The sequence below is a fragment of the Rosa chinensis genome, chromosome 2 (genome assembly GCF_002994745.2).
Source record: "Rosa chinensis cultivar Old Blush chromosome 2, RchiOBHm-V2, whole genome shotgun sequence".
NCBI lineage: Eukaryota > Viridiplantae > Streptophyta > Magnoliopsida > Rosales > Rosaceae > Rosa > Rosa chinensis.
Genome location: NC_037089.1, coordinates 80,866,651 through 80,891,865, shown reverse-complemented (window position 1 = coordinate 80,891,865; position 25,215 = coordinate 80,866,651). Strand labels below are relative to the sequence as shown.

Here is a 25,215-nt window from a genome sequence, read left to right as displayed (position 1 = left end):
TCTGACCTCATTACAATACCAATTAGTGCAACCTTTTTATCTCATTTTTCAGGGCATCAATTTGATCTGATGTGATTTCTGATTAAGAATGCGGTAGCTCCAAATTGGGAAGCCTTGAGGTATATTACTTTAAACTGGGAGCAATTTAATGGTTATTTGCATGCTGATGCAATCAAAACGATGGAGTGCAATGCGATTAATAATTCTAAACCCCTACTGGATCTAAATCCAACTTCTATATATTCTTTAAAAAAAACAAAAATCTATAAACAACAAGAGCGCCCATGACTAGTTCCTACAATGCTCTATAATGAGACAAACATTAGTACCACAAGAAGCCCGGAAAAATGAGTAACAATGACTAGATTTATAAAAAGCAAAGAATCAATGATGCTGTTTTCATTAGATGTCACAGCACCAGAAAAGAAACCTAAAAATAATAATATACAGGCGCGGAATACCATTGACAAAAAATTACATGCCCAGGCAAAATACAGAAAAACAGTAAGAGAAAGCACTACTCTACCTGATTTCTCTACTGTTCTCAGAAATCTATTCTTTCCGCTCATTATATCCTATTTTCTATTCCTTTCTCCTAAATGTACAAGTTAGGGCATTTCTACGTCTACCTGTCATTTACTTACAACTATCGTTGTCGACTTCTACTGTGGCCACCTCTCCTCCCACTATAACTCAGCCTCCGAGCCCCACCTGACCAATCTTCATCATCATCATTGTCATCCTCATCATCTCTAACTCCAGATTTCCTTCCTTTCCTAGGGGCCGGACGTTTTCTTTTGAGATTTGCTGTGTAAGTTGAGAAATCAACTGTATCATCCTTCAACGCATTCTTGAATTCCTGTTCAATAACAATACGTGATAACATTAAGAATTCAATAGATATATGGACTAATTGGTAATTTCAAGTAAGCACAGCAAGTCATTTGATAGATACAAGCAAGAAAAGAGGAGACAAATGCATAGTGTCATAGCTCCTAGTACCTGATATCTTTGTACCAATTCTTGATAAGTTCCAGGCAAGTTAGTATGTGTGTCACTGACGTCAAAAGGAATGCTCTGCTTGGAGAAAGCATCTCCAGGTTTAATGGGATCGGTTGGAGAGAAAGCCTGGTTTTAGAGCCAGATTAAAATCATATTCATAAATCTTTGTAACAAAATAAAGTTCTAAGTGATCTAGTGATTACTTACCTGGCACCTAGCATCATTCAAGCTATACACAATTTTTAGGTGTCTCTTCAGTTTCAAAAGAAGCTGCAATGCAATAGCTGCCAGGCAGTCTGCCTACAAAAAGCAAGGCAAACAAGATAGATAAGATATTATAATCATGAAAGAACAGTATCAATGAGCTTCTTTTTTCTGGTCAATGGAAAATTGATTCGATATAGCACTAAGAAATTTAAATACCTGGATTATCTGTACATCATCTATTGAGATGCCAGAGGAACTGACAGAACCTTTACCGTGCATCTTTGCCTCTAACACGGTATCTTGATTTGAGACAGACTGATCAGCTGGGTCTTGTTCAATCGTCCCATTCAAATCCATAGCTGCCATGTAATAAGCTGATTCTGGTTCAATTGTCCCATTCAAATCCACTGATGCCATTCCTCTTGTAAAGGGCGGAGCAGCTGGGTCCTCTTTAATTACGCCATTCCCACGGGGTGCACCTCTTTGTAACAGATGCAATGTCAGAGCTTTCAGCTTTGCTTCAAGTTGCCCAGCCTTAACTTGTATTACTCTATTTATAGCATAGACTAAATAAAGGGGCTCATCAGGTGTTGTGAATGGCAGCAAGGCAAGTATTTCCGTGCAGTACCTACAAAAAGTAATACAGTATGAAGTCAGCACTATCAACTAGCACACTTGAACGAACTCCAGGCTGGCACCAATGACTGAACTCACATGAGGAAAGGGACTACTGAAGTGGTCCAGATAGGATTATCAAACTTGCGAACAATTGAGGACATAAATTTGTTCCTTGAAACACGGTTAGCACGAATAAGCTTGTAGATTCGAGAGACTCCCAATCTTGCTTGAGCAAAAGAAACATCATCAACTTTTCCCTTTGCATTTCCAGAAGCCTTTGATGGTGGTTTTGTGTTCTCACGTTCAGTACTTGGACGTATGGATTGTATAAATCCAAAAGACATTTGAAGGCCATCCCCTAGTCGGCTTTCAAAAAATGAAGGGTACCTAAAGGGAACATCAATTAGCGAATATAAGGAAATAGAGAAGACATGACAAGTCAAAAAGCATCGCACGGTGAATACTTTTCATTCATATTCATCAGCAAATGATGCGCTAATGTCGAATTGGCCTCCAGTGGATCTGTTTCCAGTGCAATGAGGAATGGAACACAAGTAATAGGGTGCACAAGCCCTTGGCGCAGCACAACTTCAACAATCTGCACAATTGATAAAACGTATAGATAAGTTGAAGAAAATACGCTATGATTAGTATCATTGCAATTGAACAAATCCTTCCAAACTGGTTTATGAAAAACCAGGAGAAGTGTATACCCTTTCCTTCTATGTGTAATGTTCTCTAAGTTGGCTGTCCAAAAGATAATAGTTCATGCTCCAGGTTTATTCCACTGCTTTAATTCTTTCTTTTTTTGAAAATATTATTCCACTGCTTTAATTCTTTCTTTTTTTGAAAATATTATTCCAGTGCTTCTTAGAAGGGGAATAAAAGCACACACAGAGCTAGGAATAGTAAATAGAAGCCTATACTCACCTTAAGGGCAGAGCTGCGAATTTGTTCATTAAAGTCCAAACATCTCTCCAGAATATTATCCCAATACAACTGAACTATTCCGCCACATATATTAGTATCTCCAGCACCCGCAGCAACAGGTACAGCATTGCCACCCTCCACAGAATAATCAGCCACATTATTACTGGTTGTATCCGTTCCCAATTGAGTTTCAGCATCAAGAAGATAGTCGTACATGTTTTGCAAAGCTTGCATCTGGTCAATAAAATGATTTAGTTTACAGAGAGGCAATTAGTGCAGCATAAATGAAGGCACCTTGTTACCTTGAGACGAACATCAGAGCTAGAAGAGAATGTCTCCTCTAATATCTTCCCAATATCTTTTTCCAACATAAATTCAGGCCTAGCAATTAACACAAAGCCCAATGCCTACAAAATTTAAAAAGTAACATTATTACATTCCCTTAGACCAGGTATTTTACAATCAAGATCAAATCACGCTTAGAGAAAGTAAAAAGATCAAAAGGATTATACCTGCAATGATCTAGCCTTTAAGAAAAAATCGTCCATTAGAAGATATCTTTTAAATAAGCCGAGACTGCTTGCAACATCAATTGTTTGATCAGAGTAACACAGTAAAGAGTTGCCATAACGGATAAGCATTCCAAGACAGAAAAGAGATCGCCCCGCTTTCTGAAATTAGAAATAAATAACTAAGTAAAGAGTAGCATATTGTCAAAACTAGCTTCCTGGTTACATGTTGTCTACATATGAGCTACACACGAGTTATCAACAATGATTCTCAAGGAACTAAAAGCCATTTTCAATAAAAAAAAGAAAACTAAAAGCGAAGAAATAAAGAGCTGAATAGTGCATAAGAAAAACTTCAGTCTCCCTCATAAGAGGAAATATATAAATAAAAGATTAAAAAAAATAAAATAAAAACCATCCCCAATAGTTCCTTTTAAAACTTGGGGCCTGACCTAACCCAACAATAAAAGGATACACAAGTCACAAGATAACACCTTATGTACCAAGAGACTGCAAAGTCCTCCATAAAGTTGCATGCACAAGTAATCAACAATGATTAAGCTACTTCACTACATGACACCTCGCAGAAGAAAAACTATTTATTAAGTTGCTAAGCAACTCAATACCACAAAGTCCCATATATAAGTGGAAATAAAAGCAATTGACAGTACATCTTCAGGATACTGAAAAGAGGCATTACGCATAGATACTAATCATACCATACTATCTTAAGTATCAAAACATTATATAAAGTGGCCGAAAATAACTAATAAAATAATAAAGGAAAGAACCATGTATTTGTTTTCATGCCTTTACAAATAAACTCCCTGAACTTTACCCTAGTCTGAGTTTCTCCCTAGTGTCTGGTTTGAACAATGCCTCCCCGCCCCCAAGGGACCATTAGTATATCACATGTTCAATTAGTAACTCTTAATTTGTGGCAAATACAAATGCAAAGTGTGAAAATGATTGAGCCTTACTTGCGCATCTCAACAGAAGTTCACCATTGTGATTCACCCTGTTGGGTGATCATACAGATCTATGGTCATGCACAAGTTCACCATTGTGGTTCACATATCATATTGAGCACACATGGGAACTCATATACAAACTTCAATCTACCACCATTGTGCTGCGAGTACTCACTTAATATAAGGGGCTTCATCAACCAACCAGGGAGTAGTAGTTCAAGTTAGAAGTTGGGAAGTGGACCAACAATGAGGGAAAACTTAAGGGGGAGTAACTGGAAGAAAACTCTATAGGGTCCCTCTATTCATGGAATCTTTAATGAGTTAACTAAGGGTCCCATATGCCTGGATGCCACGCAACCACGCATAGATACTTAAAATACACCAAGTGAAAGCTAGAGGAGTTTAACAACTTTACACATCGCAAACTACTAGCATTGATATAACTTCAATTCTAGCATTGATCAAAAGATTCTAATACCAAACATTCAAAAAGCAATGTAACTAACAAAATAAATATCTAATCAAAATAGTCTAAATCAAACAGGGAAACTGCACAACTTAAGTATTAAAACTTTAACCCATTACACATAATCAACCAACTAACCTGCTGGTTGTCAACTTCCTCAGCATCCAGCCGTTTGTAAAAAACCTGAATTAGATACTCCACAACAGCAGCGCCTTTTCCTGCCACTTTACTCACAGCACAGAGGCACCTGTAATGAGGAGAGAAAATTCAAACCTAAAGGAACTCCAAATTGGCAAGGAACACATCTTATTACTTGATGCAAAAATCTGGAAGTGAGCTTACTTGATGCAAGCATGAACAACTGACAAGAAGGAATGCCGAACAATCATGCTCTTTAAGTCTTGTTCAAGTTCTTCAAGAACATTTTGTGGCAACTTTCTTACTAAAGGCAGGACAGAATCAATTATGAATATTATGCTCTCCAATAACTTGGCAACCACTCGATTATCATCCTGAAAACAAGACAAAGGTGCATAATCAGCCCCCTCCATCTAAATTAAAAGTTTATAGGGATACATACATACACAGAAATGAAGAGACTACTTTACTAATAAGAATGTTGTAATCAATATCCAACATAGAGTTTGAACAATAACATCTATATTCTCTTATAGATAGATAAGATGTCCAAATCAATATTTAACATTACAAATTGTTCACTCAAATAAGAGCACCAAGTTTTCACAGATAAGATACTGCTTTTCTGTTTTAGTCCAGCAGGTCTTAGAGGAAAATTAGTGAGCATACCAAGTCAAGCAATACCATGAGCAATGCAAAAGCAAAATGATAAAAATCATAAAATACATGAATAAATATATGTGTGTGCGTATACAGTTGTCCTCACACAATGTGCTGTGCACACATGCACCTAAGTTTGCAGATCAGAAAAGGACCAAGTGACCGCTATCAATTGTTACTCCATGACTTCATATTGTTGCATTTGAATCAAAGAGAAAAGCAAGGACAACTGGTAAAATCAGCTCTTTAGTATATTCATAAACAAAGAATAATTGTTGCATTTGAATCAAAATGACTTTAAAATCGATAGATACTTCTCAGAGTACAAATATACATTATGATCAATGAAATGTAGTTAACCTGACTCTTTAGATAAGGCTGAAGAGTGACCACAAACTGCGAAGGGTTAGAAACCGGTGCACATAATGTTGGATCCACAACACAAAATGCATGCAGAACTTGCACATATGGAAGTGCACACATCTCAACTTCCTGGATATTCATTTCTTCTACCTGACAAGTAAGAACTTCTGAATGTTCAGATCTGAACATTAACCAAATTGTTTTAAGTAGAAACAAGTAAGAATTAAATTACCTGCAATATCCTTTCCAGTAAAAACTTGCACATTAGCTCACACCGATTGCGTACTGATGCAAGTAAGACGGGATTGATTCCCGCAGCTTTAGCTGCTTGTGGGAAAAAATCAAGGGCTAAGTTGCGTTTAATGACGGTAACAAGATGGTGTGGTGTTGGCATCCTCCTCAACATCTCAACAATCTGTTCAGTTTTTTTAGCCACCTCCAATGGAACAGAGCTATCATCTCCAAAGAATTGAGTATGTGAACCAGTATGTTCCTCAAACCAGAACTCATAAAATGTCTTGCAAACAAGATCCTGAGGATGAGGAAAAGAATAAAAACTGGGAATCAGTCTAGAATAAACAAATTCATAAACTAGTCTTAAATGTTATTTATATAACTGGATACAACTCCATGTTGAGGATCAAAGGATAAATTGAAGAAAAATTTGATTCTTCAATTATGCGAGTAGAGTATAGTTCCATACAAAATCTAACACAGTAATTGCTTCAGATTACCTGTATACTTGATTCGTCGTCACCAATACGGGAGATGATAGCAATGCAAGCACTAGTAAATTCAGAGAAGTCCCCATTTGAAACACACATATCTCGTATGATTTTAATAGATCGCTTTCGAACACTCACACCCGTATCTTTGATTCTCTCAGCAACCTTCTCAAAATACTAAAAGAAAAAAGTGGAGAAGATGAAGCAAAACTTTAGAATATAGCATGTACCAAGAACTTAGAAGGAATTGAAATCAATTAAACACACCTTCAAACCAACATCAGGATGGGAAGCAATATGCCTCCCTACGAGTTCCAGTGCTGCTTCTCTAACAGAAATTGCGGAATCACAAAACCTTCCTTCAACAGCTGGTTGCACACGTTTGTCTCCTAAAACCTCCGGATCAGCCTCTACAACTATACTAACCTGCTCATCATAGCAGAGACTAAGGCACGATTCTACCAAACTACAACAGAATGAATGTAAAGGAACAAAAGTTCACAAATATAATCCCCTCACTTACCGCTCGTAAAGCCTTGGCCCTGATTACAGGAGAATTCTCCCTTAGACTTGCCTGAAATCAACTAAATAATCAAAACAAAACAAAACAAAAAACAAAAAAACAAAAAACTTTCATTACACTGTAAATCAGGGAGTAAGGGTAAAAGCTCACTAACCAGAAGCAGGTGTAGAATCTTATCAAATCCTCTGGCAAAAGAAGTATTTCGTCCCAATACTAAGGTAATCTGCTTGATTAAGTCCCTTGTCAGCAAGGAAAAAACAGTCCCAGAATCCCGCACTATTGCTTTTGAGTTCAGTCTTGCAAGATAGTAAATGAACTTCTGCTGGGACTTTGGTGGATCATCCTTGTACCACAAGCAGACATAAAGCCTGGACAAACATCATAACTTCACTACCGCACCAATACAACCACAAAGTTAAGAAGGAATGAGGTTGAATGAATACATACCAACGAATAAAGAGATGAACATCATCAGCTGATGCGGTATCTTGTAGGTAATTCAAAAGCAACTGTTGGACGATCTCAAGTTTAGTAATTGAAAAAGTAACTTCAGTTTTTCTTCCTGAACTTTTATGATCCTTAAATCCATCATCTTTGTATTGTGACTTGCAGTAAGATTGTAAAACAAGAAGTTGTTTCCGGCAGAGACATATCTGACAGTGCCAAGATTGGTTAGGAACTTCATGCTCTCTTACTCCCATGCAATCTGCGTGAAACATTCTCTGACAACCTTGACATACAAAGAAAGTCTTTTCAACCCTGCCATCTAAACAAGCAGAACATACATCTTTTGGATAAGTCTGATCAGCCGCATCCCCACTAACCAACTCCTGTAATATCCAAAATTTGCTCCTACTGCGAAGGAGAGAATCACGCTTCAACCTCGCAGCAATGGTTCCTAGAAGATCGATAGCCATGCTACGTGCAGCTACATCTTTAGATTTCACCCCAGCATTCGCGAGTAACAAGACACAAAGAACCTGCAAATAAATATACTTCAGCATGGAGACAATCTAATGCAATTAACCATATTATATTCACACACATCATGCATATAATTTACCTCCAGAATAGGGGCTGAAGCGGGATATTCAGGTAAATTCAATGTTGTCAGCAGATCAGTAACAAGATTCTCCATCATAACTTTGAATTCTGAAGCTTCCTGGTTCTTGACATTAGCAAACCGCTGAAGTACCCCTTTCCAAAAGTGACAACATGCTGCTTGTGCTGCCTCAAGGCCTTTAATTGGATAATCAGCATTGTCAGAAACTTCTAAGATGGAATTAACACTTGAATCCTGCCTTAAAGGTGCAGGAAGGTTTGCACTACAGTGAACCAATTGAATCAGCAAAGCAGTGATCATTTGAATCTGCGTTTGCTCTTCATCAGGTAGGTGATAGGATCTCAAAGCTCGCTTCGAGAAAGGCAACTTCCAAAGCAGCTGAAGTAACTCATCTATAACATAAGTCCGATGTTGAGTGTATGAATAGTATATCTGTAGCACCAAGAATGAAGATGCCACAAGTTTCAGTCTACAAAACACTAAAATGCATGTGCATGAAAACATGTACAGTGATATGTAAGCAAAAGCTTTCAAGAAAAGAAGAATAGTGCAGATTTATACCCCACTGATCAAACCAATTGCCTTCAGTTGCAAAAGCTGGATATTATCCACCATAAATGTAGTAAAGCTTGTTTTCAGTAGTTGTAAGATACAACTATCTGACAACTTTTCTATCAGCAACAAATCCTTTAGCAAACCAAGAATTGTGCACATTTTCTGAAGAATATTATTCACAGCAGCAGAGACCCTACCAAGAAAAGGATGTAAGGAAAGGTGAAACCCCCTGCCATTGTTATATTGGGATCGCATTAAGGAAAAAAAAAATCAAAGAAATAGGTAGCAAAATACAGATGGGCACACCTGTTATATGATGATTTCTGCACTTTAACAGTCTTAGTACTACGCCGCCTCTTGCTTGCTGAACCAGTTTCAGCATCAAGAATTTCGTCTTCCTCAACTGTCAATATAGGGAGACATCATTTCATATACAAAATATGGAGAGAACTCCAGGAAATATAGACTATTTAAGGGATAAAACAATGAGTCCAGTACTCAAATACAAAATATGGAAAGAATTTTCCAGGAAATATACACTAATTAAGGGAGGAAACAATGAGTCCAGTACTCAATAATAACTGATCAAGAAATTCATGGAACAATGTCATATACAGATTAATACTTCTAGAATTCAAAATAAACAAAGATAAAGAAAAAATAAAGATGTCAATTAAAAATGATGTCGATTAAGGATATCCAAATTGTTATAAGAAAGGCTAACCTTCAAGTGTCCCATTTTCACTTGGCCTATGTAAAGCACGATATGATGGATCGCAAGCACACATAACATCCATTATCTGATGCCTGGAGAACTCCAGAATTCTTTCAATGATCTGATAAGTAAAAACTAAGAATTAGTTTCCTTGTCTGTCACTCGTGAAATGGACGAGATAAAAGTAAAATGCTTTTAAAGCTTACACATATAAACATCTCCACTATATATAAAAAGAAAACTTAATGTAGAGCATATACCTCTTCTTTATACAGCTGCTTTGGCATCTGGTTATGGGCCATTACTGCTAAAGCTGCATGAATGGACTCTAGTGCACAATTGATTGATGAAACCCCATTTGAATCTGACTGAAATGATGAATACAGAAGCAATAAATGAAAGTGATCAAGCCCATTTACAATTAGATATCAAGCCCATTTACAATTAGAATGGTCAATCTATAGCAAGGTAACACAGTAAAATCATCATAGACTAAACACTGAAAAGTTTATAAACAAATAAGCAAGCAGCATAGCACAAAACCTGAAGACAAATAGGTTAAGAAGTAAACTACACAGTAGAAATGCCATATTCTAGAGAGAATGCGGAATTTAAAAGAAGCTCACCTGTTCATTTATAGACAAGCCTTCAGCTCCATGTATCTGATGATCTAAAATCCTTAACAATCTAACAAAAGTATCTACAGGAACCATATGTAGAAGCCTCTTTGCGCGAAGAGACATTATTTCATTTGCAAGCATTCTAAGATCAGAAAGAGGCATAGATAACCACTGTGCTTCGTCCCGATCCTCACTGAAAATTTCAGCTCTGCCGCAAAAATCCTCCACCAACTCACAGAAGCATCCAACAGTGGCTTCTGAACAAGATTTACACAATAAGTTATTCATGAACTACTAAAAGGAAAGGGTGTGTGAGCATGCAAGAGCGAAAGAGTGATATAAAACCCAAGAACAGCTAGTACAACCTTGACTTGCAACGGGATCTGACCCAACTGAGGAAGTAACGCCATCACTAGCTTTTCTCTTTGCTTTTGGTTTTCTGGAGGATGCTATAGATATGTCCTGCAATTTCATCTTCCAAATTAGGAAAACAGGGAGGCGTAATTTGATTATCAAATGCCAACTAGAAGCAGACGTACATTTGGGGGAGTATAGTTGAGCTGATTATTGTGAGTTGCACCATAATCTCTTTCAGAAGTTCTTGTTATAGGTATAATTGGCACAAAGGGCTTCTTATCTGGTACTGTACTACTGCCAGGCACTTGCCCCATAATAGGACCTGAGAAACTTGAACAGAGGAAGAATAATAAGCAGTAATACCAATAAATTTTTTAAGAACCGAACACTGTAAAGCACAAATAATCTTCAACAAGAACAATGTGATCCAGAGCTTTTGTTTGATGTATATGTGATACATAGAGTAAAGGCAATATATGTCCTGGAAATTAAGTATGATAATGTATATCTATATGACTTTTTTCTTCATTATTTTAAAAAATAAAATAAAAAAATTGTGCTTAAATAAGACTACTTTTTTTTATGTAGCAAGTGATGATGCCAATATTAGCAAACTGTGACTTACACAACTCGTACATTGATTCTAAAGAATAAAAAGAAAAATTATGCTTCGTATTTGACTAATATCATTGTTTGGACAAGTCCAAATAAAAATTAATCATTTGCAGCCATTATATTTTAGGATTATGTTTTCCCTATATCTCATATTTTATCATTACATATGTATATATAGTCTAGTTATCCCAAACCTACAAATTGATTGACAAATCAATATTCTCATGAACGATTTCTTACACCAAGGAAGATGTGAATGCATTACTCTATCAGGATCTGACATATGTAATAGTTTCTTGATTATATAATAAAAAATTGGCTCACATTCATCTTTTGGGCCACTAAATTAAATGAAATTTCTTCAGTTCTCCTACTCTTACTTTAAATATAAAAATAAAAATAATTTTAAAAAAAATGTCTCGGCAGTTTGCCAGTTGTAGCTAAGCAACGACACAAAAAACCAAAGCAACAATAAGGAAAATGAAAAAATACATGTAAACAACAGTAGAGTGAATTCTAAAGCAGCAATACTTGCAACCAAAAATGCAGTTAACGAGCAACCAAATACTTTGTTTACCTGGAGTAGTATACTGAAAGGCTTCTGGATTGTACTGTAAAACTTCATCGTGAAGTTCCATAGGTTGGACATAGCCATATTGAACCGCCGCAGTATCCTCCCTCAGGTTCCTGACACAATACCATATATTAGCAATAATAAACAAACAGAAAACGAAAAACAAATGCCGCTATACAGAAAACCTGCTTAAATCCAAAATTCGGTAAATTCAAATGTAATAGAAACAATCAAACAGATAAAATTTCAAATCGTTATTGCAATTTCAAGTTGCTGCATTCAAATTTCAAAGCTAAACCTGGAAATCAAAGCTGCTGCTAAGAACAAATAGCACACTTACAAGTACGAGACGTCAGTAGCTCGAAGCAGATCAGCAATCCTACTGGCCTGAGCGGCGTCGTAGTAATTCAACCTCGCACTGCTCCGACTCGGCTCATCGAACAACCGGAGGTCCTGATCGGAAGCGCCGCAGAACACTGGAAGAGAAGGCAAAGGCAAGCAAGGAGCGACCTCGGAGTGAGTAGTATTGGAGAGCCGGATGCCTTGGTGACTGGCACCGGCGCCGGAGCTCGAACTGACCGGATAGCTCATCGGTAGGTTCACCGGCGAGGGCGCGACGAGCGGCGGTGCAAGGGCATGAAGGGAGGGCGGAGGGGAGTGGCAGGGGTTGTAAATAAGAGGAAATCGAGGGGTATTTCGGAGGGAATTAGGGTTTTGTTGGAGAGAGAGAGAGAGAGGGAGGGAGGTGAAGAGTTTTGGGGAGAGGAATAGATTTGGAAGAGAAGTTAAGTGAGGCAAATGGCGGGGAAGTGCGATGAGGGTCTGAATTTTCGGGATTTTTTGGGGGGAATAAAAGTCGATTTTTAGTGTTTATTGGTGTGGGAAAATAGAGTCTCCGTTACACAATTACGGTAATGCCCCTCGACGACGCTACTGTGTGAGCTTTGGCTTTCGTTGGAAGCCTTTCCCTACTTCTCGATTTTGGGCGACGGTTGGCGGTGCTGTGTTTTAGTATTCGGTGAGCTCGGTTGTCAAATTACGGAAGTATCCTTATCCTTCCCCGAATTAATTAGATGGGAGACTTTTTGTGGAAGTGTTTGTTACCTATGAGGAAAGGCTGATCTGACTAATTTAGGACTATTGTAGATCCAATGGAAAGATCATGAGTCCTCTCTTTCAACGTCTTCTTAGCTTTTCTGTTTTTTTCCTGTTTGTTAAAATGACTACCATCTACGCATACTTTTAATGTGAGGATAAAGTTTTGTTACATTAATGTGAACTTTATGATGGCGGACTATTAACTAAGAGAAGTGTTATTAAAAAATTGATAATTATTTAGGTATCCGTACAATCACGATATAATGAACAATTAAAAAAATTATTTAAAAAGTTCATGCATCTAAACTTAAAAAAAGCCTACAAAACTATTAACACTCTTATGATTAAACTCCTACGTACCTGAACTTGAGAATTTAAATTTGTCACCTATTGTTTTATATTTTTGCACCGTAGTTTTAATTTTCACCGATTGATCTGTGTATATTTTTCTCTAAATCGACACGTGTTAAGTTATAATTGACTTATAAGGAAGAATGACTTTATATTGTTTAGTTGCTCATACCATCATCCATTCAGATTATCATTAAATACTAAAAAATGATATAAAATAAAAAAAAAGGTACCCTGCATCTGATAGCTGATCACTCCTAATTTCCTAAGTACTTCATAATTTGCTAGACCCTGAACCCTCAGCCTAACTGGTGTGAATCATGTGGTTCACATAAAACCACACAAACCAACCTGTTCTTCTCTCCAGGCTTCACTTCATAAACAAGAATGAGCACCTCACTGTGTAGTTCTAATAGTTAGCACATACGGGGAATACAGAAATATCAGAGAATAAGTACTTGAGGACCACACGAGAACTGTGCACCTTATTTCTAATCTTTCCCAATCATACAACTGCATGTTGTGTGTTTAGCAAGATGTAAACACATATATGTACAAAACAATCAAGGCATCAAATAATGCTGTGATTCTATTTTGGTCAGCTAATCTGCAAACCAGGAGCTCATACTTATGATCACACTAATAAAAACCACAAAACTACACTGTATTTGGTCTATTCTTCTGCCAGCTAGCAGCTTAATTAGTTCCTTCAAACAGTACGTACTTATCTAATTTGTAGATTCAGCCTTTTACTGTGCATCTCATCCGTATCAATCATCAAAGAATCGCGTTCATCCCTGACTCTTTTCTCTGACAACTTGATAAAAAGTTCTTGTGTATGAAGAATTTTGCACATTACAAAACTGGATAGCTGCAAGAAGATGAATAGAATAGTATCAGCTGTGTTTCTCAATTGGAAACTAAAGATTTAAAAGTAAGTAATTACCTTCACCTGAAGAACATTATCAAGTTTCCCAGCTGGAAATATATTAGGGTTAACACGAAATTCATGGACGACCCAATTGGTTTTCATCCCTGTTGGTGGTCTACCAAGGTAAAATCTCAGAATCTGCTTGAAACCAACCACTTGATTGTTATGAAAGATTTGCTCATCCATAGAAGTGGCAAAGTAGCCATCTTTCGTTAGAAAATGGCTGCTGTTTGGCCTAGTTGTGTAGAAATACCATTCATTCTCTTCAAAGTGCCCAGCATTACCTGCAAATCATCCACAACAGATTAGGAAAAGTAGTACGTACTATGTTAAGCTCAACAAAAATATTGACCATTTTAAGGTCCCTGGCCTCTTATTTCATCATGATACAGCAGTAAGACAATGATTTATGATTACGTACAGAAGTACATTTCATAATGTTAATATTACATATGTGAAATTTGTCAATAGTTCTATCCTGTTAGTTAGTCTAGTCAGTAATTTAAGGCGAATGTTAACATTCAGTCTCGCATTTTTTTATCAATATTGTAGCAAATTGAAACAATTTTGATGACCAAATTAAAGTGGCTACTGCATACTCAAGTTAAAAAGCTCCATCCTAACAAGGAATTTGAAGTGCTTTAATGCAGGCGGCCAATTTATACAAACCAATATATTTTGTGGAGTTTGAAGGAATCAGATAGCGCAGCCCTTTACTAAATAATACTCTTCCACATACATCTCATCCATTACAGCATGCAGTCAGGTATTTGAGGGCTAGTTTCCATCTCCCATTTCAATCAGGAAAACAAAAACTTCACAGCACTTGAAGGCTGATATGAAAATGACCATGATGACCAAAAGACCTTAATTTGATCAATCTCTGACTCACATGTGAACAGAATTCTTCTGGCTATTCCCAAATTCGCCACCAATTGTCTAAACTAAGCCTCATTTTCTCAAAGTTACATCCATCGATCCAGTCTTTAAATTTGAGAATTTAGTGCAACAAATCTTTATACTCCACTTGGATCCAAGATTCCAAGACTGTATATTATTATTTTCTGGTAACTTGAGTAACGAATCGATAACTTTGACACTTCACAGTAGCAACACATTTACGTACCCTCTACTAAGATATACTAAATGCAGAAACAGTAAAACTTAACCACCAGAGCTTAAAGTTGAGACCCAGAACGTGAACAAAGATAAAGAAACAAACCAGATCAATGAACACAAATAAGCAAGAGTAGCATAAAAACCCAAAACCATACAAAAATCACACACATTGCATATATAGAAAATCAAGAACCCTTCTTTTTCATGTAATAGAAAACTAACCGAGTGGAAGCTGATCAGGGCTGTTGGAGTAGACATCAACGGTGCTGATGACATCAAAAGCATTCGGTCTGCCCAGTATCTTGTTGATCAAGTAAAACCCAATAATCTCAGCATCAGAGGGCTGAAACCTGAAACCAGGAGGTGGACAAGGACAAGTAGAAGGCATTTCTTACAGAGCTTCTTGAAAAGAAGAAGAAGAAGAAGAAAGAATAGAAAGTAATAATGGCTTTGATGAGTAGAAACACTACGACATTCTGAGTCCTCGGCTTGTTGCTTTCAGGTCTAACCGTAACTTTCTAACCGGATCGGGTGTTTCCAGGTCTGGTTAATTTTCTCCAAACGTTTTCAAGTCTGTGGTTAACGGATCGGGTTCGAGCCCGAGTTTTAGAAAGGAGCATACGAAAATGTTAGCCCAAAATGTTCATTCAAACGGCCCAAGGCTAAAAAACCAAAAAGAACAGCCCAATGCCTAGTATCATCCGATTTATGGGTTTCGGCATTAGAATGGTGCTCTGGTTCTTATATTATAGCAACTTGGGGGAAAGAAAAAAATGTCACGTTACGTTATCCCAAAAACAAAAAATAAATGTCACGTTACGGTAAGATGTGAATCATTACACAAGAGTGCTCATTTAAATATGATTTAAAATTGAAAAATTTTAAATTATTAAATGCAATTAGAATTCTAAGAGACTGATTCAATTAACCTTATAGTATCTTGTAGTATTAACTAATTAGATTTGAAATATTAAATCTAATTAATGATGAAGTTCAAGGGATTTGAACAGATTTGTTATTTATTACAAAGCAGATCACAAATCCAAGAATTTCTTAGGTAAATAACTCCCATTCATATATTTTTTGCAATTTTGTTGCGATTGGAAGATCTTTCTAAATAGTCCAGCAAGAATTGAGGTTCACTTTCTTCACCCCTTTTCACTGCCAATCCAAAACATCTCTGTCAATTTTATCACCTGAAGATAGCTTTTTCTGGCATCATTATTGTTTCTTTCCTTTTATTTATTTAGATATATTCTTTTCAGTATAAGGAAATATACATCTTTCTTTCCTGTTATGAATCCCACCCGGCCTATAAATTCGCCCCATAACAATGAGGTCTGTACAAACTTGTAATAGCATACATTTTAGTTCAATTCTCTTAGTATCGGCATATAGCCATGGTTAAGTTCCACAACTTATTCGCATGGGCAGTGCTCATCATCATCAGCACTCTTTTGGTGCATGCCATGGGCGATGATGCTTGGGAGGATGGAGCCGCAACGTTTTATGGTGACATGAGCGGAGGAGAAACCATGCGTAAGTTAATAATCTTTGTATGCACTCGTTACTTCTCACAATAAGGCGGAATCCACAATTCCACATGCATATTGTGAGAGGGAGGTGTATGATCGAGTCATGATTTTTTTAGTTTTTAAGAGATTGTCCGAGTGGAGGAGCACACCTTTTGGTTAAGTTTTTTTTTATTAGATTAATATGTCATGAAGTCCTAATTGCTTTCTCTTATATTCTTCTTTGTTTGTTTTAATAGAGGGGGCTTGTGGATATGGTGATCTCTTCCAACAAGGCTATGGCCTCGAGACAGCAGCTCTAAGCACAGCACTGTTTAACAATGGACTAACTTGTGGTGCTTGTTTTGAGATCATGTGTGTCAATGATCCACAATGGTGCATACCAAATGCTGGTACCATCAAAATCACTGCGACAAACTTTTGTCCACCAAATTATGATCCACATTTTTATCCCTGGTGCAACCCCCCAAGAAAACACTTTGACTTGGCCATGCCCATGTTCGTAAAAATTGCTATCACCAAAGCTGGGATAATTCCAGTAAAGTTTCGTAGAGTCCCTTGTGCTAAGACAGGAGGGGTTAGGTTTGAGCTTAAAGGAAACCCCTACTGGATTACTGCAACCATCTTGAATGTTGGTGGTGCCGGTGATGTTACGGCCGTGAAGATTAAAGGGTCTAATTCCGATTGGCTTCAAATGCAACGCAACTGGGGACAAGTGTGGCAGATCGGAGTTAACTTAGTCGGACAAGGCTTATCGTTTCAAGTCACTACTAGTGATGGGAAGACGATTGAGCTTGATAATATTGCACCAGGAAATTGGCAATTTGGTCAAACCTATGAAGGGAAAAGCAATTTTTAGACATACATCGAGATATATTAAACGTTTGTTTAATCTCGTGTTGTTGCATGGTTAATTGATTTGCACTTTTATTTTACGGTGCAAATTTGAAAAAGTTCTTGAATGTAATCGTGCTATGCTAAAAAATGAAGACATGTCTTCCTTTCTAATGCATGCGTATCTCAAGATTACTGATATCGATTTCAGGTTTTGATTGAAGTTAGAAACATCTACCACCATGAGAATACAAAAATATCAGAGAATATGTATTCGAGTAATTACCAGACAAGAACAATGCATCTTACTTCAAATCTTTCCTAATATTAATTATTTAACTGTACTGCGTTAAGCAAGATATTACCCGTGTATGTACAGAACAATCAAGTTAATTTCAAACCAGGAGCCACCGAGCCAATACTTATCATTAATCCTACAAATCAAAACCATTTCAATATGCACTGAATACCTTTCAAATAGAAGTATAGAACTCATCTAGACTTTTACTCTGTAGCTCCTCAATATCAATCCTTGAGAAAAAGCTCGAACAGATAGAGTTTGAAATTTTAGTTTATATAGTGAAGAAAGCTACAGAGGTTAGGACTTAATATAACTATATAATCCAAAAACAAAGAAAGATGTTAGCCATATCTATCTCGCCTCTCCTAATGTGCATATAAATACATAATGGCCGGCTTTGATGCATAGAACCTAGAATAAACTATGACATAAGACCTCAAGGTTGGGACATAAACTATGACATAATGGCCTACGTTGACAATTTTCCAATTTATTGGTCTGAGTTGACTTGATAAGTTGTCAGCATAAGACCGCATGTCACATTTCATTTCTCGCAAATTCTTTTATATCTTTTCATGTAATGGGATTCTATAATATTGATTTGAAGTTTATAAGTTTAGTCGTTTAGAGCCTTAAGAGGTATTGAATATAAATTTCAGACGATTTACGATAAATCTAGTTGCACTCAATCAAGACTTTCAAAAAATCTACTAAGATCGACCTCTTGGTATTCATTAGTTATTTAATTTGAAAGATTTATTCTAATTAACAGTGAATGTTAATGGATTTGAACAGATTTTGTATATATTACATAGAAAATAAAAAAATCCAACATTTCACCAAGAATTTCTTAGGTGTGCTTTCACGCATCAAAATCAATAAATTCTATTCAATATTAATTAATTGGAAGATCTTTGTAAGTAATCCAGCAAAGGTTTTTGTCAGTGAATTGGGTGCCTTGTTGGAGGAGGTTAGGTATCTGTCAGGGTGCTACCCTCAGCTCATTGTTACTCATGTTTTTTTTTTTTTTTTGAAAAGTTGTTACGCTGGTGTGAGTCTTGGTTTTTGTATGCTCCCGTATTTAACTATTTATAGGGGATGCCCTCTTGACTGTTGAGCAATGAAATCGCTAGCTAGTTTAATGAAATCCACTGTCAAAGAAAAAAAACAGAAAGATTTTGTAATTTACTCCAGCAAGAATTGAAGGATTCTTCACCACTTCCAAACCAATCTACTCCAGTATAAAAATTCAATTTCAAAAAAAAAAAAAAAGAAGAAGGAAGGTTTTTGTAATTTACTCCATCAAGAATTGAGGAATTCTTCACCCAAAACCAATAATCTCTGATCAATTCAATAGGATACCTTCACCCAACTGATCAAGGCGATTATATAGATAAGATTTCTGTCCCTCGATCTATAAATCCCTCTCAATTTTCAATTAATTGACTCGATTACTATAAGGTTTGTACAAACTTGCCTAGCATTCCAGTTTCTATCACAGTCACCATGGCTAAGTTTCAGAACTTATTCACGTTTGCAGTGTTGTTCGTCAGCACTATTTTGGTGCAAGCCATTGCCGAGAACCTCCCTGTTGGTGAAAAAGATGGCGTTGCTTGGGAGGATGGACATGCAACCTTTTTTGGAGACATGAGTGGCAGAGAAACCTTGAGTAAGTAAACACTTTGTAGACACCATATAGTTTTGGTTGAAGATGTTATTCTTACTCTCAGTTTATACATCATCTTGCAATCTTTGTTGCCATAGTTGTTTTACGATTAACAAAATACACGTTCGCTATACTTTTGCGACCTCTCGTTTTCGATTAGCTACAATTAGGACATCAAATATCCAACCACTTTCTTTGATCGTTTTAACAGAGGGGGCTTGTGGATATGGTGATCGGATCGATATCTTCAAACAAGGCACGGCTTGGAGACAGCAGCTCTAAGCACACAACTGTATAAAAATGGATCAACTTGTGGAGCATGTTTCGAGTGATAAGCAATTAAACTAATTTACCTTGATTTCTCTTTCTGTATTGATTTTACATTGCTTGATATCTGATTGTCTTGATTGTACATTGCTTGATCTTAGGACGTAAACTGCAAATCTCTAGGATCTAAAATGATCAGAAATCCTTTAATTGTATTCATTGTAATGGCTGATCTCCAGGAACTAAACTGATCAGCAATCATGTATTCATGTATATAAGATTGAAATACATCAATGAGAAAGGTGTGGAAAACACTTCAAGATCCAGAATGGTGCATGCCTACTGCTGGCACTATCAAAATCACTGCAACAAATTTCTGTCCGCCAAATTACGATCCAAAGTTTAATCCGTGGTGCAACCACCCCCCCTCCAAGAAAACATTTTGCACTTGTCCATGCCTATGTTCACAAAACTTGCTCCATACAAAGCTGGTATAACTCCGGTTAAGTTTCGCAGAGTCCCTTGTGTTAAAAGTGGTGGGATAAGTTTGAGATCAAGGGAAATCCCAATTGGATTACTGCAACTCCTTTCAATGTCGGCGGTGCAGGTGATGTTTCGGCCCTTGCAATTAAGGGTTCTAACTCCGTCGATTAGGTTCCAATGACTGCAATTGGGGACAGGTTTGGCAGACGGCAGACCTCGGCCAACTTAGTAGGGCAAAGCCTATCATTGTAAGTCACTACTAGTGATCAGAAGATGGTTGTGCTTGATAATGTTGCACCAGGAAATTGGCAATTCGGTCAAACCTATGAAGGGAAAGGCAATTTCTATACCTATTATTTGATTTTCTATTATTTTATTTATTTATTTGTATGTTGCGAATTCGAAAGCTCTAGTAATTGCAATATTGCTAAACAATAAAGAATGTTTTGCTTCCAATAACAAATTTTGCTACTGAATTATTAGTTTTTTTTTTTGGAACAATTATTAAGTTTTGTTTCAAATCATCTATAACTCGATCTTTCTAGTGTCAAAGTCAAGCCAACACTTGGACATTATCAATGTTTTATCAAGATGATCGAACTTAATTCCTAAACCCTGTTTTATTGAGATGAACTTACCCTATAGTGGATGCCCTCAATCTAAAATATAATGATGATTACCTTTATCTTTTAGATTCTTCATAAAGACTACTTTATCATGCATTGTCATTTCAATAGTGTACCACAAGGTTTATATATTTTTATGATCACTAAACGCCTAAATGAAATTATCTAAAATTTAATCGCCTAAACAGCGTCATTATTGACCAATTGAAACATTCTATACTAGAACGTACACTGTCGTATTAAGCATTGTATAGTACAATTGATGTCGTATGAAGCATGAACAATCCAATGATGCAATTCAGTCAATACAGTACAAATAAATCTCTTTGGTTTTTCTTTTTAAGCTTTCCTCTTGAAAACGAGTAAATACCTATTCATTGAAATAGATCGATTCACCAGAATTTACTACTTTTCTATCTATTGCATGTCCATTCGTTTTTGTTAGCATATAGAATTCTCAGTTAAGGAATATTTATAAACTGAAAATTCTTGGAAAATCATAATTTCATTCCAAGAAAGCACGATTTTCTCCAAGATTAAAATTTCAAACTTACTAGGAATGTTACCAAAGATTATCATACGTTTCAGGCAACGTAACAATACGATTATGGAAGCTACCTAATTTACATTCTCACTCTCTTCCTCTTTTCACTCTATTAACAATTCTCACATTTTCTTTCCTTTGTTATAATCTCATTTTAGACCTATATATTAACATCATATTCAGGTTGCATTAGCCTGCAATACTCTCATTATCAGAGATATCAGCCATGTCCAAATTTCAGAGCTTGTTTAGATTTGTACTGTTCATCACTCTTTCTGTTCAGGCCATGGGCCGTGATTGGCAACATGCAAGCGCAACCTTTTACGGCGACATGCAGGGAGGAGAAACTATGCGTAAGTGAAGAATTTCTCATAACAGCAAAATCGACATACATATTATATCAAGAATGATATGCTCAGCCGCCACATAACAATTTTAACTTGTTGATTGCAATCGCCTTTTTGTTGTCGATTAGATATAGTCACATGACTCACATCTAACTTTGTGATTTTTGTTCCATTATTTTCTTTAACAGAGGGGGCTTGTGGATATGGTAATCTCTTCCAACAAGGTTATGGTTTGGAGACGGCAGCTCTAAGCACGCAACTATTTAACGATGGACATTCTTGTGGTGCTTGTTTTGAGATCATGTGTGTCAACGATCCACAGTGGTGCAAACCTAACGCAGTTATCAAAGTCACTGCAACAAATTTCTGTCCACCAAATTGGGTTCCAGCTCCTGATCATTGGTGCAACCCACCTCGCAAACACTTTGACTTGTCCATGGCTATGTTCACAAAACTTGCAGAATACAAAGCCGGTATCATTCCAGTTATATATCGCCGAACCCCATGTGACAGAAATGGAGGGATTAAGTTTGAGGTTAAGGGAAACCCCTACTGGACTTCTGTTGTGGTTTATAATGTTGCTGGTGCTGGTCTTGTTAACCACGTCGCAATTAAGGGGTCCAACTCCGGTTGGATTTCAATGACGCGCAATTGGGGCCAAGTTTGGCAGACCGGAATCAAATTAGTAGGGCAAAGCTTATCATTCCGGGTCACTGCTGGAGATGGGGAAGTGCTTTGGTTAGATAATGTTGCACCAGCGAATTGGCAATTCGGTCAAACCTACGAGGGACACGGCAATTTTATAGGCTGAAATGTTTGCGAATTCTTTCTTAGTTATCTGATTTGTACCTTCTTGCAACATTTACTTATTTCGCTACAAGCTTCATGTAATTCGGATTGTCAGTAATAATGTAGTTATTCATTCATGATTCATGTTTTGTTTAAGAGAAAAATAATTGATCACTTCCGAGCACTTAATCTACAGGAATGCGTAAATACTACTAGAATCGATTCTAGCAAGGTTTCCAGAATTTGATGTTAAAGAACATGTGCAACGCAAGAATGCTTCTTCCTCTTTATACAATTCCTCAAAAGAACCATCTTCTGTACCCAGATAGCATCTTTCAGTCTTTCACAGGGTATGAAGACAGTACAACAGTTCTGACCGAGTAATCTGGGTACAAAAGAAGAACAATAATGCTTTGGTACAGTGGTACCTCAAATACAAGCACTTCCTTCATATATCCAGTGTTCGAATAACAAAGCAAGATAGCAGTGCAGGCAAGGAAGTCGGCTACCGTTACAATAGCAATTCAAAAGAAACTTCATATTACTCCACCTGTTTAGCAAATAAAGAGGCACCTAAATGGCATGCGAGATTGCAGTTCAAAACTTAATGCTCCCCTCTTTGTTCATAAGACAAATTCACGGATTTTCCCATTTCAGGTGAATCAACACCGAACGAGTACAATTCCATACAATTCAAAAGGTTCATAATTATTCGAAGCAATGAATAAATAAAGCATGTACAGTTGAGCATGAAAGAACACAAAAACATAGTCAGAAAAGTATTTGAACCAGAAATGGGAGAGTTGCACTGTTCTCCATAGGCAGCCTCAGAGCATTTGACAGCACAAAGAAGAGCATATCATCATTGTTACATCCAAATATACATCGGGCTCTTTTGATGTTTGCATGGACTTACAAGTCAAGCCTTCACTTCCAATCAAGCATATCTAAAAGCCACAAAACCTCTTCCTTGGAGTTGGCTGCATCACAGAAATCCATTTCAATCCCAAAAACATCAATAGCACCTTCATTTCCTTCTTCCATGAAAAGCAACGAGATCCATGCCCGGATACCCGAAACAAAGGGGTAGACAGGAGAGAAGTCAAGGTAGTCATTTGCCATCGCTCGGTATGCTGTTCGATCAATGTAATCAAACATAGATTTATTGATGATACAAGCAACCCTATTAGAATCCTTGCGCCCCACAAGGACTGAAACACTCACCGTCTGGCTCAGAGGAACAGTAAATCTTGGGTCAACAGGGAGTTTCATCCTGTACTCTGGACCCTCCAGGTGAAACTTAAGCATGTCACATGCTCCTGGTGGTGGGATTTTAATACCATTCTGTAGGATAGGTCCTGGAACCACTTCTGAAAAGATAAATCCATCTTCAGTGCAGATATCAATGAAAAACTCCAAGTCATCAAAGGACAGTCTAGGGGGAAGAAGAGTTCGATGTTGCTTGCGCTTATTAAAGGTTTGATAGAGCTTGTAGTAAGTTACAGTTGGGGGGTTAGGTTGCTTGCAGATAGAAGGCCATCTCTTAGCACACAAGCATTTCCAAAAGAAATCATCTCGGGCAATGTTTCTCCACTGCATACACACTCCCATACATGATGCAAGATCCACACCCTCCAGATAAGGAAAAACAGCCTTCAGAACCTCATCACATGTCATTTTCTGCCCACAAACAAATACTGATAAATAAATGATCCGCCCCGGCTACAGTTACTTCATTGGAGGGACTAAAGCAGTACACTGATAAAAGAACCCTGAGAGAATAAAAAGAACAGATTTCAAAAACGAGAAAATCATACACGTCAAACTTCTAGCAAAACCTGACATAAACATGCTCTAGAGTGAGCAAAGGACAGATGAGCTATTAATCATACAATTCAAAATCAGTCCAAATGTAGCTTTTATCTAACAACATAAACATCCAACACCCTAGACACTGACATTGGACATGAAGCCGTGCAACCCAGCAAAGCATTTTCCTTCGAAACTCATGGCTGAACTACATTCAAAATACCCAAAACAGTTCCATAAATCAGGTGGCCCTAAAGAGAAACCTTGTAGTCAACTCAAGAAGTACATAGCACGATTTCAAACCACGGTCATATGTGATACTCAGAATTGGTACATAATCACTCCATTCAGCCAAAATCGAAAATTTCTTACTGAACCATACAGGAAAGCAGAACACCATGAAAGGAATTGCAGCCTTAAACACTCGGCAATATTCAACACTATCATCACAACCGCAAAACATAGCTCATTTTAAATACCAACAAAAACAAAGAGAGCTACATCAAACATAACCCGATTATTATTACCAGCAAATCTGTTCAAGAGGGATAGGAGAGAAATCCAAAACCCCCAAATTGAAATGGGCAGAAGCCAAAAAGGGCAATCAAACAAATCTCATAAAGCAGAAAAATTGAGGAATAAGAGCAGTGATCTGGAAATTGAAATTGAAAAGTTTGCAAGATTAATTCTTTGGTACCTGAATCGTTGGCGGAATGGGTAAAAACCCTAGAATTTGGTGCGGAAGTTGAATCGAGAGAGAGATTTGGGCAGAGTCGGAAGGGAGAGAAAAGTCAGCAAAACATGTGCGCCATACTTATGTGCTATGCAATTTTTCTTCTTCTTCTTCTTCTTTTCTAGTTCACAGCTCGCTAGATACAGTGACTCACAATCGGATCCTCTGGTACGG

General features: G+C 37.2%; 5 protein-coding genes and 1 pseudogene across 7 annotated transcripts; 3 read left to right on the top strand and 3 right to left on the bottom strand.

Annotated features, from left to right (window-relative positions):
- Nucleotides 1-347: 347 nt before the first annotated feature.
- Nucleotides 348-12,602, bottom strand: LOC112186566 (sister chromatid cohesion protein SCC2). Of its 2 annotated transcripts, XM_024325023.2 has the most exons (28): nucleotides 11,952-12,602; nucleotides 11,615-11,724; nucleotides 10,605-10,744; nucleotides 10,431-10,527; nucleotides 10,072-10,322; nucleotides 9,706-9,813; nucleotides 9,455-9,566; nucleotides 9,037-9,133; nucleotides 8,737-8,923; nucleotides 8,176-8,607; nucleotides 7,560-8,092; nucleotides 7,267-7,480; nucleotides 7,113-7,163; nucleotides 6,857-7,015; nucleotides 6,599-6,766; nucleotides 6,097-6,396; nucleotides 5,862-6,014; nucleotides 5,046-5,215; nucleotides 4,842-4,950; nucleotides 3,270-3,428; nucleotides 3,060-3,164; nucleotides 2,758-2,991; nucleotides 2,292-2,425; nucleotides 1,924-2,214; nucleotides 1,426-1,837; nucleotides 1,210-1,302; nucleotides 1,003-1,128; nucleotides 348-859 (listed from the first exon to the last, which is right to left on the bottom strand). In XM_024325023.2, exons 1-28 carry the CDS (start codon nucleotides 12,200-12,202, stop codon nucleotides 647-649), a joined length of 5,409 nt encoding a protein of 1,802 aa, XP_024180791.1. In that variant the 5' UTR covers nucleotides 12,203-12,602; the 3' UTR covers nucleotides 348-646. The 2 variants fall into 2 exon arrangements, with proteins under 2 accessions (XP_024180791.1, XP_024180792.1); XM_024325024.2 differs by lacking the exon at nucleotides 11,952-12,602 and having other exon boundaries at nucleotides 10,605-10,752.
- Nucleotides 12,603-13,588: 986 nt separating this feature from the next.
- Nucleotides 13,589-15,503, bottom strand: LOC112186170 (NAC domain-containing protein 1). Its single transcript, XM_024324520.2, has 3 exons — nucleotides 15,333-15,503; nucleotides 14,007-14,275; nucleotides 13,589-13,931 (listed from the first exon to the last, which is right to left on the bottom strand). Exons 1-3 carry the CDS (start codon nucleotides 15,496-15,498, stop codon nucleotides 13,785-13,787), a joined length of 582 nt encoding a protein of 193 aa, XP_024180288.1. The 5' UTR covers nucleotides 15,499-15,503; the 3' UTR covers nucleotides 13,589-13,784.
- A 1,064-nt stretch (nucleotides 15,504-16,567) lies between these two features.
- LOC112189457 (expansin-A23) lies at nucleotides 16,568-17,501 on the top strand. Its single transcript, XM_024328798.2, has 2 exons — nucleotides 16,568-16,649; nucleotides 16,882-17,501. Exons 1-2 carry the CDS (start codon nucleotides 16,580-16,582, stop codon nucleotides 17,499-17,501), a joined length of 690 nt encoding a protein of 229 aa, XP_024184566.1. The 5' UTR covers nucleotides 16,568-16,579.
- Nucleotides 17,502-19,283: 1,782 nt separating this feature from the next.
- LOC112185152 lies at nucleotides 19,284-20,364 on the top strand (annotated as a pseudogene).
- A 1,140-nt stretch (nucleotides 20,365-21,504) lies between these two features.
- On the top strand, nucleotides 21,505-22,671 carry LOC112188818 (expansin-A22). Its single transcript, XM_024328027.2, has 2 exons — nucleotides 21,505-21,716; nucleotides 21,899-22,671. Exons 1-2 carry the CDS (start codon nucleotides 21,590-21,592, stop codon nucleotides 22,519-22,521), a joined length of 750 nt encoding a protein of 249 aa, XP_024183795.1. The 5' UTR covers nucleotides 21,505-21,589; the 3' UTR covers nucleotides 22,522-22,671.
- A 339-nt stretch (nucleotides 22,672-23,010) lies between these two features.
- On the bottom strand, nucleotides 23,011-25,215 carry LOC112188817 (F-box protein At5g39250). Of its 2 annotated transcripts, none has more exons than XM_024328026.2 (2): nucleotides 25,006-25,215; nucleotides 23,011-24,179 (listed from the first exon to the last, which is right to left on the bottom strand). In XM_024328026.2, exon 2 carries the CDS (start codon nucleotides 24,174-24,176, stop codon nucleotides 23,427-23,429), a length of 750 nt encoding a protein of 249 aa, XP_024183794.1. In that variant the 5' UTR covers nucleotides 24,177-24,179; nucleotides 25,006-25,215; the 3' UTR covers nucleotides 23,011-23,426. The 2 variants fall into 2 exon arrangements, with proteins under 2 accessions (XP_024183794.1, XP_024183793.1); XM_024328025.2 differs by having other exon boundaries at nucleotides 23,011-24,271; nucleotides 25,006-25,211.

Bases quoted from the DNA above. Each gene is read 5' to 3' on its own strand.
- LOC112188818 (XM_024328027.2), top strand. From the start codon at position 21,590: ATGTCCAAATTTCAGAGCTTGTTTAGATTTGTACTGTTCATCACTCTT. The intron at 21,717-21,898 runs GTAAGTGAAGAA...TTTCTTTAACAG, and splicing joins GCAGGGAGGAGAAACTATGC to AGGGGGCTTGTGGATATGGT.
- LOC112186566 (XM_024325023.2), bottom strand. From the start codon at position 12,202: ATGAGCTATCCGGTCAGTTCGAGCTCCGGCGCCGGTGCCAGTCACCAA. The intron at 8,093-8,175 runs GTAAATTATATG...ATTTATTTGCAG, and splicing joins CTTCAGCCCCTATTCTGGAG to GTTCTTTGTGTCTTGTTACT. The intron at 1,129-1,209 runs GTAAGTAATCAC...CTCTAAAACCAG, and splicing joins TGAATGATGCTAGGTGCCAG to GCTTTCTCTCCAACCGATCC.
- LOC112186170 (XM_024324520.2), bottom strand. From the start codon at position 15,498: ATGCCTTCTACTTGTCCTTGTCCACCTCCTGGTTTCAGGTTTCAGCCC. The intron at 14,276-15,332 runs GTTAGTTTTCTA...GATGATTTGCAG, and splicing joins CCCTGATCAGCTTCCACTCG to GTAATGCTGGGCACTTTGAA. The intron at 13,932-14,006 runs GTAATTACTTAC...ATCTTCTTGCAG, and splicing joins ATAATGTTCTTCAGGTGAAG to CTATCCAGTTTTGTAATGTG.
- LOC112188817 (XM_024328026.2), bottom strand. From the start codon at position 24,176: ATGACATGTGATGAGGTTCTGAAGGCTGTTTTTCCTTATCTGGAGGGT.
- LOC112189457 (XM_024328798.2), top strand. From the start codon at position 16,580: ATGGGCGATGATGCTTGGGAGGATGGAGCCGCAACGTTTTATGGTGAC. The intron at 16,650-16,881 runs GTAAGTTAATAA...TTGTTTTAATAG, and splicing joins GAGCGGAGGAGAAACCATGC to AGGGGGCTTGTGGATATGGT.